The sequence below is a fragment of the Rhincodon typus genome, chromosome 35 (genome assembly GCF_021869965.1).
Source record: "Rhincodon typus isolate 14 chromosome 35, sRhiTyp1.1, whole genome shotgun sequence".
NCBI lineage: Eukaryota > Metazoa > Chordata > Chondrichthyes > Orectolobiformes > Rhincodontidae > Rhincodon > Rhincodon typus.
Window position 1 is genome coordinate 5,148,275 of NC_063366.1, and position 13,953 is coordinate 5,162,227.

At 40.0% G+C, this 13,953-nt stretch overlaps 1 protein-coding gene across 1 annotated transcript in view; it reads right to left on the reverse strand.

Moving 5' to 3' along the window:
• Positions 1-3,713: 3,713 nt before the first annotated feature.
• LOC109938172 (HLA class II histocompatibility antigen, DP beta 1 chain-like) overlaps positions 3,714-13,953 on the reverse strand; it is a 16,031-nt gene continuing 5,791 nt past the window's right edge. The window contains exons 3-6 of the mRNA XM_020536617.2: positions 12,371-12,652; positions 8,187-8,303; positions 6,100-6,129; positions 3,714-5,417 (exon numbers count right to left, since the gene is read on the reverse strand). Coding sequence (XP_020392206.2) covers positions 5,392-5,417; positions 6,100-6,129; positions 8,187-8,303; positions 12,371-12,652 — 455 coding nt within the window. The 3' untranslated portion in view covers positions 3,714-5,391. The remainder of the gene's footprint in view (positions 5,418-6,099; positions 6,130-8,186; positions 8,304-12,370; positions 12,653-13,953) is intronic.

The window sequence follows — 13,953 nt, forward strand, 5'->3', positions numbered from 1 at the left end:
TTATAAAGTCCGACTTATTAGTTAAGAGCCACAGCTTTCAGCAACTGCTGAGGGAAAATTAATTGGCTTTCTTCAGGTTTAAAGTGTTTTTTACGCAAAGAAAAGGACACAAGTTTCCTTTGTAGAGATCTGATGGCTTTTGGCCACACAGTCACACGCACAAGCTCTACAGCTATCTGGGACCCAATTCCATACTTATTAGTAGGTAGAAGGCCTTTGTCATCGATTACTGGTTCCCCACCATTCCACCGCCCAATCAGCTTTTTTTTTTTTTAAAAATTCATTCTTGGAACATGGGCAACATTGGCCGGACCAGCATTTATTGCCTGTCCCTAGTTGCCCACGAGAAGGTGGAAGTGAGCTGCCTTCTTGAACCATTGCAGTCCATGTGCTGTAGATTGATCAAATCTGCCTTTAGGGTGGGAATTTCAGGATTTTGACCTGGTGATAGAGAACAAACAGAATATATTTCCAAGTCAGGCTGATGAATGGCTTGGAGAGGAACTTGGAGGTGGTGGTGCATCTGCTGCCCTTGTTCTTCTAAATGGACGAAGTCATGGATTTGGAAGGTGCTCTCTCAGGATATTTGGTAAGTTTCTGCCCTGCATCTTATAGGTAGTACACACTACTGCTACTGAGTAGCATTTACTGACCGAATCTCATTTTATACACAAGCCCTTGCTTCAGCTTGTCTGCAGTACCTTCCCCTTAAGCTTAAACAAATAGCAGTGTAAACAGCAAGGAATGCTTGTAAAGTTTAAATGCTTTTAAAAAGTGCAGTAATCCCTTCCACAATTTTTTTTTTGTGAAAAAAGAAAGTCCTTTTCCCATTTCAGTCAAAATGACAGAAAAATAAAAGATTCTGCACAGGACACAAATTCCTGATGAGAATGCAAAAAGGTAAATGCTTAAATATCTTCACATTCAATGGTGACATCCTCAAGATGCAGCTAATCAGGAGATCTGGACCAATAGTTTAGAATGATATCAACAAATGTTGGGTGTAGTAGTTTCAGGAGAAACAGGTAACCTTTAACCTGTAGATCCCAAGTCTCTTCACCGCTCACCTCATGTCTAGCTGTGCTATAACAATCAGTTAAGCCACATTTTGTCATAATTCCATTGTATTATATCCTAAGAAATAGGATCAGAAGACCACCCATTTTTGCACTCACTCCACATGCCCTTCGATTTCCTGAGAAAAATCAAAAACAAACCTTGAAAATAGTCAGCCATGTGGCATCATAACCACCTAGAATTAAGAATTTTAAAGGCTTAGAACATTAAGTAAAGAAATTTTGCATATCAGTCTTAAATAATACACTCCTGTAGGGCTGGTTGGTGCCATTAGCTATCTTGCAGCTCAGAATGAAACCATTGTGTTTCAGTTGCTACTCTAGCCAAGATGGATTTGGAACCTGCCTTTTTGCCTTCCCAAGGTGGAAGGCAATGGAAGACTACCACTGTAAAAACTGCTAGGTAAATTCCTCAGGATGAAGCATCAGCCATGAGCCAAGGGTCCACTACTGGGAAGAACACTCACGAAATGAAATTCTGAAACTGTGCTGGGAAACAATCCCAGTTTCTACTGTCTAATTCTTATTACCAGCACGGCCAAAAGTTCCTAGATGGCTCATGCCCCTTAGGAAGCTTCCTATGACAGGTAGTCTCTGCTTTCATGGAGTAATATACTGAGAAAATTTAACCTTTTCTCCCTCCTTACCTCTGCAGTAGTAATTCTTTGCAGGCTTTCATATCCTATCCTATTTTCTGACATATTATGATCCTGCGCAGAACACAGTACACATTCTTCCAATTTGATACCATCAGACCTTGGCTATGCAGCTGCATCCTTCCCTAAAGTCACATGCAAAAATTTGATTTCTGTTGACATACCTCTTAACCCAATTCTAAGTTCACTCCAGCCTGTTCTCTTCATTAATTTTAGGACCACTCTTTCCTCAAACTGAAATTTGTATTCAATCATATTTTGATCACTGCTACCTAAAGACTCCCTTATGGAGGTCAGTAATTTATCGATCCTCACTGCATATTACCAGAGCTAAAATACCCTGCTCTAGACAACTAACCTGAAAAAAAAACGGAACTCCTCTTCTAGGTTACTATGGAAGTCCAATTCAAATTTGGATTAAAGTCACCCAACATCATCTCCATAAACTTTCTTCAAAGCTAGTTAAGGGGCATTATTAACTCCATCCATAAAGCAACATTTTACTTGTCCTATTTACCACTCAAACCAATTTTACTACATAACCTTTAGAACTAAAGTCATCTCAATATGGCACTTAATGTCATCCTTTGAATTACGTTACCTAGTTTTCTTTTATTTGTTTATGGGACATGGGTGTTGCTGGCTGGCCAGCATTTGCTGCTTGTCCTTAGTCACCCTCAGATTTCCTGCTGTTTTAAAGTGTACCATTGAATATTCAGATCTATTATTTTGCAGTCATTTCTCCAATGGACTGCAGTTCATCAGTTGCTACAAATGCTACATGAATTCAGATTAACAGCTCTCAGTCTCACCTTTCATATCCTCTTTTGAGGCACCCCAATTTTCCAGCCCCTCTAGTCCTTGGAAAGGTTAACGAGTGGGAATAACCTACAAACATAACAAATAGGAGCAGAAGCAGAAACAGGCCATCCGGCCCATCGAGCCTGCTCTGCCATTCAATGACATCATGACTGATCTTTACATGGACTCTCTTCCACTTGCTCACCTGTTCACCATAACCCTTAATTCTTTCACTGTTAAAAAAGTAGTATCTTTGATTTAAAAACATTCATTGAGGCAGCTTCAACTGCCTCACTGGGCAGGGAATTCCGCTAATGCACAACCCTTTGAAGAAGTTCCTCAACTCAGTCTTATATCTGCTCCCTGTTATTTTGAGGCTATGCCCCTTAGTTCTACTTTCACCTGCCTGATTCTCTTACCTATTCCCTTCAGAATTTTACAGGTTTCTATGAAGATCCCCCCTCATTCTTCTAAATTCCAATGAGTATACTCCCAGTCTGCTCAATTGCTGCTCATAAGCCAAGCCTCAACTGCAGTATCAACCTCATTAATCCCCTCGGTGCCAGTTAAAGGATAAATTCATTGATATCATAGGCTTGACAGAAACCTGATCGTTTCCCCCTTTAAGTTCACACGCCCTAAGTAGCCCACCAACACAGCAATCTTTACCACCAGCTCAAACCTGTATTTCCTCTGTTTCTAAGATTTTTGTCAACATTCCTCACCTTGTTTCATCCCTTCATTCTCCGCTTGAATGAGTGGTCTAATAGGCAATTTTTAATAAACTTCTGTCTGTTGAAACCAGGTTTGATTCTGACTGGGGGAGCCTACTTTATTTACAATCCATTGTCAGATATACCAAGCAATTGTTTTAGCACTGACTAGTTGAGTTATGAACTCTGGTTACATTTACTCCAGGGGGTGTATTCGCATACTCCAGACTATTAACCACTAATTTGAAATTAAGCAGCCTCTTTGTTGGTTTGGAATAGCTCATTCTGCACAATGAAATATACAGTGCCCAGCTGGAATTGGATTAAGAAAGCAAAGCTCAATATCTTTTGCCTAAAAACAATTACACACTATTCCCATGCTTTGATTATATTGAAACCCAAAAACAATGATAAGCCCATTCAAATTGTGTTGCAAATGTTACAGGAAAGAACCAACATTAGGAGAGTCAAATAAAAATGAATTTTAATCAAATTGGTTCTATGACAAGTATCAATTGTAACATTGATATACATTTATTTACAGATAAAGGCCTGGATTTTCATCTTTTAGAAAGATGGTGAGACTTGAAAAATTCCCGACTCAGGAGTCTGCCAGCTCAAGGCATTGGAAGGGTGAGTGCCAGTCAGGTCAGACATTCCATTTTTGATTCCACATACCTAGGTTGATACTACAATTTAAGTGATTCTCAAAAATAGCACATTTAAAAATTTCCCCTCAGATTTTATGACTGGCCATCCTGACCCCAGCTATCTGTAACAAATCATGGGTATTTGAACAGAAGCTCAGTAGGTCTGGCAGCACCTGAAGCGGTGAAAACAGATTATGTACAGAAAATAGGGAGGAGGGTGGAGTAAACTATAGGGTAGAGCCTGGAGATAGGAGTTGATAATGATCTGGCTAGGAGGGTGAATATTCACTAACAGTCCCCACCTTCCTAGCCAGATAGTTATCACTCCTTTGTCTACCCAACTGCTCTTCTCTCTGGGCTTTATCCTGTTGTTTACCCCCTACTCCAGGCCCCTCCCTATTTTCTGTATATAAACTGATGTTTCCCAGCTACAATCAGTTCTGAGGAAGGGTCACCGGACCAGAAATGTGAACTTTGATTTTTCTTTTAAAGATGCTGCCAGACCTGCTGAGCTTTTCCAGCAACTTATTTTGTTCCTGATTTACAACATCTGCAACTGTTTTGGATTTTAATGGGTATTTGAAATCTTGTGCTCAAACATGGGATTTCCACATAATTCAGAGACCAGAGCTCAAATCAAGCAATTTCCCTGGGATCAGCTGTTTCAGCCAATGAATGTTTGGCATTTATACTAAACATTAAATATTCTATGCAGTTTTCAAAAAGAATTGTCATGACATAATGCATTGGCTCTATAGTGTGCAATGGATGAATGGGCATGAAAGTACAATAGCTTGGTATGGGAGGCTTGAGGAGCTTTTGAGCTTGCCTTTCAAAAACACAAATCTCAGGCAGAAGATGGTTCATGACAGGTGCCATGAACCATGACTCTGTGGAAATTGTTATTTATGCAGACTTGAGCAATGAACTAGGACATAGCTATCTTTTTTGTGGGGCAGATCAGGTCAGGAAAGCAGAGTGTGGGATTGTGACCCAAACCTGCACACATTGTTAAAAGCACACCTGAAAAATCAAATGCTGATTATGTGGTCACAAATTCTGGAATCTGGCCCTGTTGCCATTTTTACCCATCCATGGAGTCTCCCTGACTCCATGATAATCCAGGCCAATAGACAGTCTGACATGTTAAAAAAATGCAGAAAGAAAGTGCAGACACAGAATGGACTGGCACTAATCCGGACCTGGCACTAATCCCCGTTTCTTAACTCCAAGATGTTTAGTCACTGATCCAGGTGATAATTGCTGCACACACATCCCTGTTTTAATTGCATTAGCGATATCTGCTGTGTAAAAATCTCAACATTGCATAAAGTTAATCTCAAACATTGCAAAAAGGTTAAGTAGCCTGGCACCCAGTAAGCTATAGTCACAGATAGAGCCAGGAGTCGTCGAGATGCATTTTAAAGCTGTTCAATTCCATCATTTAATAGATTCTTTTACTCCAATGTTTTGGACCACATTTGCCATGGGTTAGTTAACTGACAGCTGGACCCATCAGACCTGAAAGAAAAATTACCAGAGTTAAAAACACAGGACCATCTTTATACACACTTAACCCAAATCAAACTATATTGATCCAGTCTGCTATTAACCTCAATATGCAGATAGCAATGGTCTAGAGTTTAACAGTACAAAACGGGGTGCAATGGAGCTCTAAAGCATTCATGTGATGGATTGTACAGTACATTCTCGAGAGACTTCCAAACCACAGGTGACAATGGCTGGAAAAATTAGGATCAGCAGTATTGTATGGGACATCCAGTTTTATAGCTTATTTTTCTAATAAGCTGTTCAGGTTTATAAGCAGGTGGGACTTGACCCCAGGCTTCCTGGTCCAGTTGTCAGGTCACCACTTCTGCACCACAAGAGGGCCCAGCCCAGTTTTATATCTTAAGATGAGGATGTGTTGTCACTTGTGCAGCTAAATGATTACTGCAATAGATAAGGATCCTGAATAGTTCAAAGTTTGGAAAAGTACTTCCAAAGCTCCCAACACTGACCATTTATCTTATTTATACATTCCTGCCAATGAGACTGGTGGAAATGGGCAAATAGGTCACTCTAGTATCTGTCCCTGGGTAATTCTAGAAGTGGAAATGTTATAGTCACAACTGTATTTGTCACAGTCCCCCAGTACATCCCTCCCACAAAATAGAAATTAATTCTTGGCCATTATACTTACGTGGACCATGATTGCCCGAGTCCAAGATAGCTGAAAGAGAAATCAAACGTGGTTAGGTTGCCCAAGTCAAAAAGAGGTTAGGGCTGCAAGGAGTGGGGCTTGAATACAAAATTTCACACTCCAGTGGAATGCTAGGTTACATCTGACAGTACATTAGATTAGGTGTTGAAACTAAGGCCCAGTCTGTCCTGATCAATCTTTATTCCTCAATTAGACAGAATCTGTATTGTAATGTTAAGTTAAAAACAAAAAAAGAACTGCAGATGCTGCAAGTCAGAAACCAAAAAAAGTAGTTGCTGGAAAAGCTCAGTAGGTTTGGCAGCATCTAGGAAGAGAAATCAGAGTTAAAGTTTCATGTCTGGTGACCCTTACTCAACTGCTTAAGTTGTTTGTGGGAGTTGCAAGTTGGCTGCCATATTTCCTATACAACAGTGAACATATTTCAGAAAGTATTTCCTAAGTAGTTCACAACCAATAGTCTCTGCTCAGCACCTTTAGACAGGATGCATTTAAAAGACTGAGCTGTTCTATTCTAAAAGAAAGTCTCAATTAAAAATAAAAAAGGTCAGCTAGATGGATTTAGAGTTATCCTGATTAAGTATCCTATAGATAAATCCACTTGCTCACCGAGTTGGCTTGTTCTTGTTCAGACATAATCACCATGCTAGATGACATCATTAGTGGAGCCTCTGATGAAGCGATGTTATTATTGTGCTTGGAATTTATACTGTCTGGTCCGTTATGGTGAGTACTGTCATTTCCGGTTTGTATACGGGGTCCAATGCTATATGTTTGGTGATTGCATTACGGGTGGGGAACCATACCTCTAGGAATTTCTGTGCATGTCTATGTTTGGCTTGGGCTACTATGGTTACCCTGTCCCAGTTAAATTGATGTGCATGTCTGAGTGTACTGATATTAAGGAGAGTTCATTGTGCCGTTTTGCTGCTAGTTGATGTTCATGTATTCTGATGGCTAGTTTCCTTCCTGTCTTTCTGATGTAATGTTTGTGGCAGTCGTTGCATGGTATTTTGTAAACCACGTTGGTTCTGCATGTTGTGGGAATGGGGTCTTTGCGACAAACACTTACAAGGATTCAAGACCCCATTCCCACAACATGCAGAACCAATGTGGTTTACAAAAATACCATGCAACGACTGCCACAAACATTACATTGGCACGACGAACTCTCCTCAATACGGTACACTCGGACAATGAAGGCCATCAGTTTATCTGGGACAAGGTAACTATAGTAGCCCAAGCCAAATAGACACGCACAGGAATTCCTAGAGGTATGGTTCCCCGCCTGTAATGCAAACAAACATATAGCATTGGACCCCATATACAAACCCATACAGATCAAAACCGGAAGTGACAGAAATCACCATAATGGACCAAACAGTATAAATTCCAAGCTGAGTAAAAGAACATCAATTCAATTCATCGGAGGTTCCACTGATGTCACCTAGAATGGCGGCAAAACATCTGAACGAGAACAAGCCAGCTCAGCGAGCAAGTCAACAACCTCACCCACAACCCAAGCTACAGATCTTTGCCAAAACTTTAGATAAATCTAACATTTGGATAGTATGGCAGGGTTTGCAAACAGGCTTTACATTAACGTCAAACAGTCACAATTACCCTGATACTGATTTTTCCTGGATTACAGTCCATTATACATTCATCCTATTGCATTTGAAGGCTCTGGAAATATCCCCACCTAATAGATTTAGCTAACCATTAATGGGTGAAGGTGCCTGCTGTGTAGAAAGGATCTCTTGATTAGGACTGTTAAAAATTCCCAGCCACATTTCCATACTTGAGCAGCTTTTTTAAAAAAAAAATACAAAGAACAAAATTAGCTGTAGCCAACCCCCAATAGTGACAGCTTTACCTTACCTGGTGGTAACAGTGTTAACTAGTGGCATTTCCCAAGTTCAGCAACTGAACTTCAGTAAGCTTTAAACTGCTCATAATTGCCATGTGGAGCCTCAGCCCTAAACAACAGCCCAACATAGAATTCTGAAACACAGCCAGAAGCCTGAAGGCAAATGTCCCACACTCTTGAGGCATAGGAAAAGTCTCACCTTTCGCATTCTTCAGTCTCATTATCACTCCAACCAGCAAGATAATCAGTCCAATCCCAAAGAACAGGGCTCCAACAATGATCTTGTGTCTCTTTGATTCAGAGGTGTTCTGTACTTCTGTCCAAATAAAACATTCCAGGTGTAAAAGCAAGACTAGGTGTTCACTTTAGTAATGAACTTGCAGCCACAAAGTAGAATCCCATTCCCTGGTTAAATCTTCATGCATTTGACTGAAGAATTTCTCTTCAGGCTGCAGTGGAACAGTGGCTGCTGCAAGGAGGTGGATGAACAAATATAAGCAATAAGCGCAGGTAAAAGGAATACTGGGAATGTGTATGTTGCTGACTGCTAGATTTCCAGCAGCTTGTTCTCATTCCACTCTACAAGTCTAATTCTAACAAGGTTATAGGGTCTTTAAAAGATGTGACTACATTTAAACAAGAGATGGTTCCACTATTCCTTGTGAAAATGAGATTCAAGGAAAGGGTTCTAGAATTCTCAGACAGTTGGAGAGCTGAAGTAAGCTTACATAGATTACTTTAAACTATCCAATAAAAAGTGAAAAAGCCCGAAAGAACTGTAGATGCTGTAATCGGAGCCAGGAACAGAAATTGCTGGAAAAACTCAGCAGGCCTGGCAGCATCTAAGGAGAGAAAGCAGAGTTCATGTTTTGGGTCTAGTGACGCTTCTTCAGAAAGTGGTCTGGGTTGGAACTGTGCAAGATAGGTAGTGTAAAACATTTTGATTAGTAAGAATTTAGAATTCCTCATACAGCAATCTTGGCCATTAACAGATCATTCAGTAAGCTAGTTACTAGAAGATGTTAGTAATGTAGAAATAGAGAATGGAAAAAAGGAGCAGTGTAATTTAATTGGAACTGATGTTTGTATTGCCATCCAATAATTCATACATAGTCAGAATGCAGAAGAATGACAAGTCCTGGCTCACGCAGATTGTGTGTGTAGAGTATGTGTTAATGGAGTCAAAAGCCATCTGTGCAAAATACTTTAGGATATCAGAAGCAAAGAGAAACTGGGGGGGTAGTCACTTGAGTGATAGGGAACTGACAGTAGTAAGGCACACGTGAAAATTCACAGGTCAGGTCAAGGAGGCACTTCAGTAGCATTTAAAACAAACTGGTGTGATGACAGAAGGAGAATATTTGCAATTCAGCAAAAGACTTTACAAGCATGCTGAGCATCAACTTTTCCATCAAGTCCTTTGACTCCCAGGGAGTAGGACAAGAATATGGATTAGTGCGAAAGGTCACCAAAGGTCTTATCAAACTGATGAAACAGGAAGGGACTATATTCTAAGAAAGGAGTTGGGAAAGTGGTCTTAGGCTACACCAAGCAAAGATTAGGGAACTTTGAGTTAGTTTTCCCCAGAATTGGTATCAAATGGAAGGGAAAGATGGAATCATGGCTATTCCTGAACCTGTAAAGCCAAGCTGAAAAGGATAAAGAATTATCCAACTGAGCAAAACAAAAAAAACCCCCCAAGTGAAGTAAATGCAAAGAAAAATAAGTAGCAAGGTTGATCTAGATCAATATGTAAAAGCAACTATAATCAAAGTGATGAAAAGCTGAAGACCAAAGATAACAGAACTTGGACAAAATGAAATATCAATGCTAGAAATGTCAGGGAACAAATGCAAATTAAAGTTTACTGTCCTTTTTAATTTTCAAACTGCATAACAGCATTCAGGAAAATAGGTTTAACGCCAATGAACAGAATGGAAGGAGATAATTTTTGGATTTACAGAATAGGCAAGATATTAACAAAGACACAAAGGGGGGTACCAGGTGAGAAGACTAAAAACAAGGTTTAGACAAGCTCAATACAATAAAAACAACCAGGGAAAGTGTTCAAGACATCTTTAGAGTAAAGAGAGATAAATAGGAATAACTAGGAATAACTTCATTTGGGAGATTAATTACATGCTCATTGGAAGGGAGGAATCACTTCTGAGGAATGGAATTTTCAATGCGTACGGGACTTTAGAATGGCAAGCAGGTCATAGAAACAGAAACAAATAGGCCGAGGTTGTTGACTTGCTCACCGAGGTGGCTTGTTTTTGTTCAGATGTTTTGTCACCATGCTAGGTGACAGTGGAACCTCTGATGAAGCAATGTTATTCTACTCCGCTTGGAATTTATGCTGTCCAGTCTGTTATGTTGAGTACTGTCATTTCTGGTTTTGATCTGTATGGGTTTATATATGGGGTCCAATTCTGTGTGTTTGTTGATTGAAGTGTGGATGGAGAATCATGCCTCTAGGAATTCCTGTGTGTCTATGTTTGGCTTGGGCTACTATGGTTACATTGTCGCTGTTAAACTGATGGCCTTCATTGTCTGAATGTACCGATATTAAGGAGAGTTCACGTGCTGCCTTGCTGCTAGTTGATGTTAGTGTATTCTGATGGCTAGTTTCCTTCCTGTCTGTCCGATCAGCATCATGAACTCTCCTTAATAATCGGTACATTCAGACAATGAAGGCCATCAGTTTAACTGGGACAAAGTAACCATAGTAGCCCAAGCAAAACAGACATGCATGGGAATTCCCAGAGGCATGGTTCTCCATCCACACATCAACAAGCATATCACATTGGACCCCATACAGATCAAAACCAAAAATGACAGTACTCAACATAACAGACTGGACAGCATAAATTCCAAGTGGAGCAGAATAACATCGCCTCATTGGAGGCTCCACTGATCTTGTCACCTAGCATGGTGACAAGACGTCTGAACAAAAACAAGACAGCTCAGCGAGCAAGTCAACAACCTCACCCACAACCGAAGCAACAGATCTTTGACAATACTTGAAACAAAGCAGGCCATTCAGCCCTTGAGCCTGCTCCACAATCAATATAATCATTGGTAATCCACTATCTCAATGCTATATTCTCACTTTCTCCCCATATCATTTGATACCTTGAATCAACACGTTTACTTTTTTTCTTGAATATATCGAGACTTGGAGAATTCCACAGATTCATTACCATTTAAAGAGAAGAAACTTTTCACGTTTGAGTCCTAAAGTGGTCAATCCCCATCTCCTCAGATGGATAGATTACTCTAGACTCCCTAGCAAGGGAAACATCCTCCCTGCATTAAGTAATCCAGCTGTTTGAATTTTAATACAATTCAGACAGATTCCCTCTGCCTACTAAACCAGGGCCATTTACAACTGCACTAAGACATCCCTGCTTCTGAACTTAAATCCTCTTGAAATGAGGATGTGCCTTCCTAATTACTTACTGCACCTGCTTTTCTATTTTCACTGACTGATGCACAAGAATACCCAGGTCCCTTTGTATATCCACATTTCCCAACATAATCACCATTTTAAAAACTTTGCTTCTTTCACATCAAGGTGTATAACTTCGCATTTAGCTATGTTGTACTGCACCAGTCATGTCTTTGCTCACTCACTCAACTGGAGTACGTTGCCTTGAAGCCTCCTTACATCCCCATCTGAACCTTGCCTAGTTTTGTGACATCAAGAGAAAAAAAAACAAAACTTGAAATTGTTGTCTTGGATTCCCTCACCCAGATCATTTTAATACGTCATGAATAGTTGGGGTCCAAGCACATATCCACTTGGAAAAAGGAGCCATTTATTTTTACTGTTTACTGTCAGTTAACCAATTCATAATCCATGCCAATATTACCCTTTATCCCATGTGCTTTAACTTTACCCACTAACAAAGGGATTTATCAGAAAGCTTCTGAAAATCCAAATACACAGCATCCTCAAAATTTCCAGTAGATTTAAGCAGGATTTGCCTTTCTATGCTGACTTTAATGGGATTTGACAATATTTTCCAAGTTTTCTGCTATCATGCATTTTATAATAGACGCTGGCATTTCCCTGTAATGGGTTTCCCTATGTTTATATTACACGTTTGGCAACAGTACTGAAGGAAGATAATTTTTCAACAAGCACTCAAACATTAAAATACAGGAGGTAAGTTATTAACCAGAAGAGCAAAACTGGGTGACATGGAAGGACAGTGATCAAAAGTTCAGGCTCACAAGATAGTAAAAGCAGTACCTCAAATGTATTAGAACATAAAATATGATTGAATACTGGGTTTTTGATTAGAGACATAATAAAAATGGTGTCTAAACTTCCTGAAACTCATATCCAAGCAGTACTAGCTCAGATTCATTTCTTACCCCATTCCACACTCCTGGGACTCCCCAGGCTACTGTGTTCCACATGACAGGTATATTTATCCCCAGACACTGGCTGATACTGGAGGAGATCCTCCACCTGATAGGTCCAGTCACCATTTGATAAAAGGACAGTGTTGATGACACCATCAGGAATTGGTGCTCCATTTTTCAGCCACGTGATATCAATCTCAGGAGGGTAAAATCCAGTGACATGACACGAGAGCAGAGCCAACTGTGCAGCATGTTGAGGCGCTTTAGGTCGGATAGTGACTGTTGGTTCAACTGGAACAAAGAATAAAGTTAACTTTAATAAAAGAAAAACACAGTGAGGAGTGGAAGTGTTTTATTGTCTTGTATTGGTTTCTCAAATTCTTTCCCAGTCACCATTGCTGTGTTTTCACAATTCCTGACGACGTTCAGTTAGGTTGACTTTGTCCCAACCTTCATTTTGATGAAGTTTAGCCCAGAAGACAAATTCCTGTTAGTAACTTTAAAAGTGCATTGTCTTTTATCATGACCCCATTTCAAATTTAAATTGTCTTCATAAAATCACCATGCCATACGCAAGACCACCATATGACATTAAAATTAATGACAAGTCAAATCAGTAATGTAGCACTATCCTCCAATTATTGAATGCAATTAGTCCAGTAGCTCCCATTAAATTTTAATCTTAACTTACTGTTTGCTTTAGTTTCAAATGCTTTTTTAAAAATAAAGTGTTCCAGTGTAAACTGGAGGGATGACTAGGTGAACATTGAAGCAGTAATCAAGTATTGTGTTCAACATGTGACTGTAGTAACCTGTGTAACCAGACAGAGCTGGATGCTTGCACCATGATAAAATAGTGGGACATGTAGGATAGCTGAGAAATGTTAGCTCCTGGGGCCGACAGAGTCCTCAAATGACCATTATATACTTCACCTACAACAAACACTAGCCCAGAAATAACAAAGGTTATACCAAGGATTGAGTGTGGAACAGCAAGGAAACAGTTCCCTGATGGGCCAGATTCAGACAATCCTCAGATATAGGAGGTACAAAAACAAAGTTGCTGGAGAAGCTCAGCACGTCTGGCAGCATCTGTGAAGGAAAAAAACAGAGTTTCAGTTCTGAGGAAGGGTCACCGGACCCAAAACGTTAACAGTTTTTTCCTTCACAGGTGCTGCCAGACCAGCTGAGCTTTTCCAGCAATTTTGCTTTTGTTCCTGATTTACAGCATCTGCAGTTCTTTTGGTTTTTATTTCCTCAAATAGAGGCATTAGATGTGCATAACAGTACATGAATAAGAGCAGGCCATTTAGCCACTTGGGGCAATAAGATCACAGTTGATCCAAATCCAAAATGCACATCTGTTTTACCACATCTCAATCTTTTGGGAACAAAACCAATAATAAATTGTAGACAGATGTTTGAACAATTGTTCATCAATCACTTATGTAGAAGGGTTTCCCTGATTTTACTCCTAGTTTTTGTAATAGCCTAGTCCTAAACTTCAATAGTCATGGAAGAAGATAGGTACATACAGCAGGGTAAGGTTTATAATTTTGGGCGGCGGGGGGGGGGGGGGGGGGGGGGGGGGG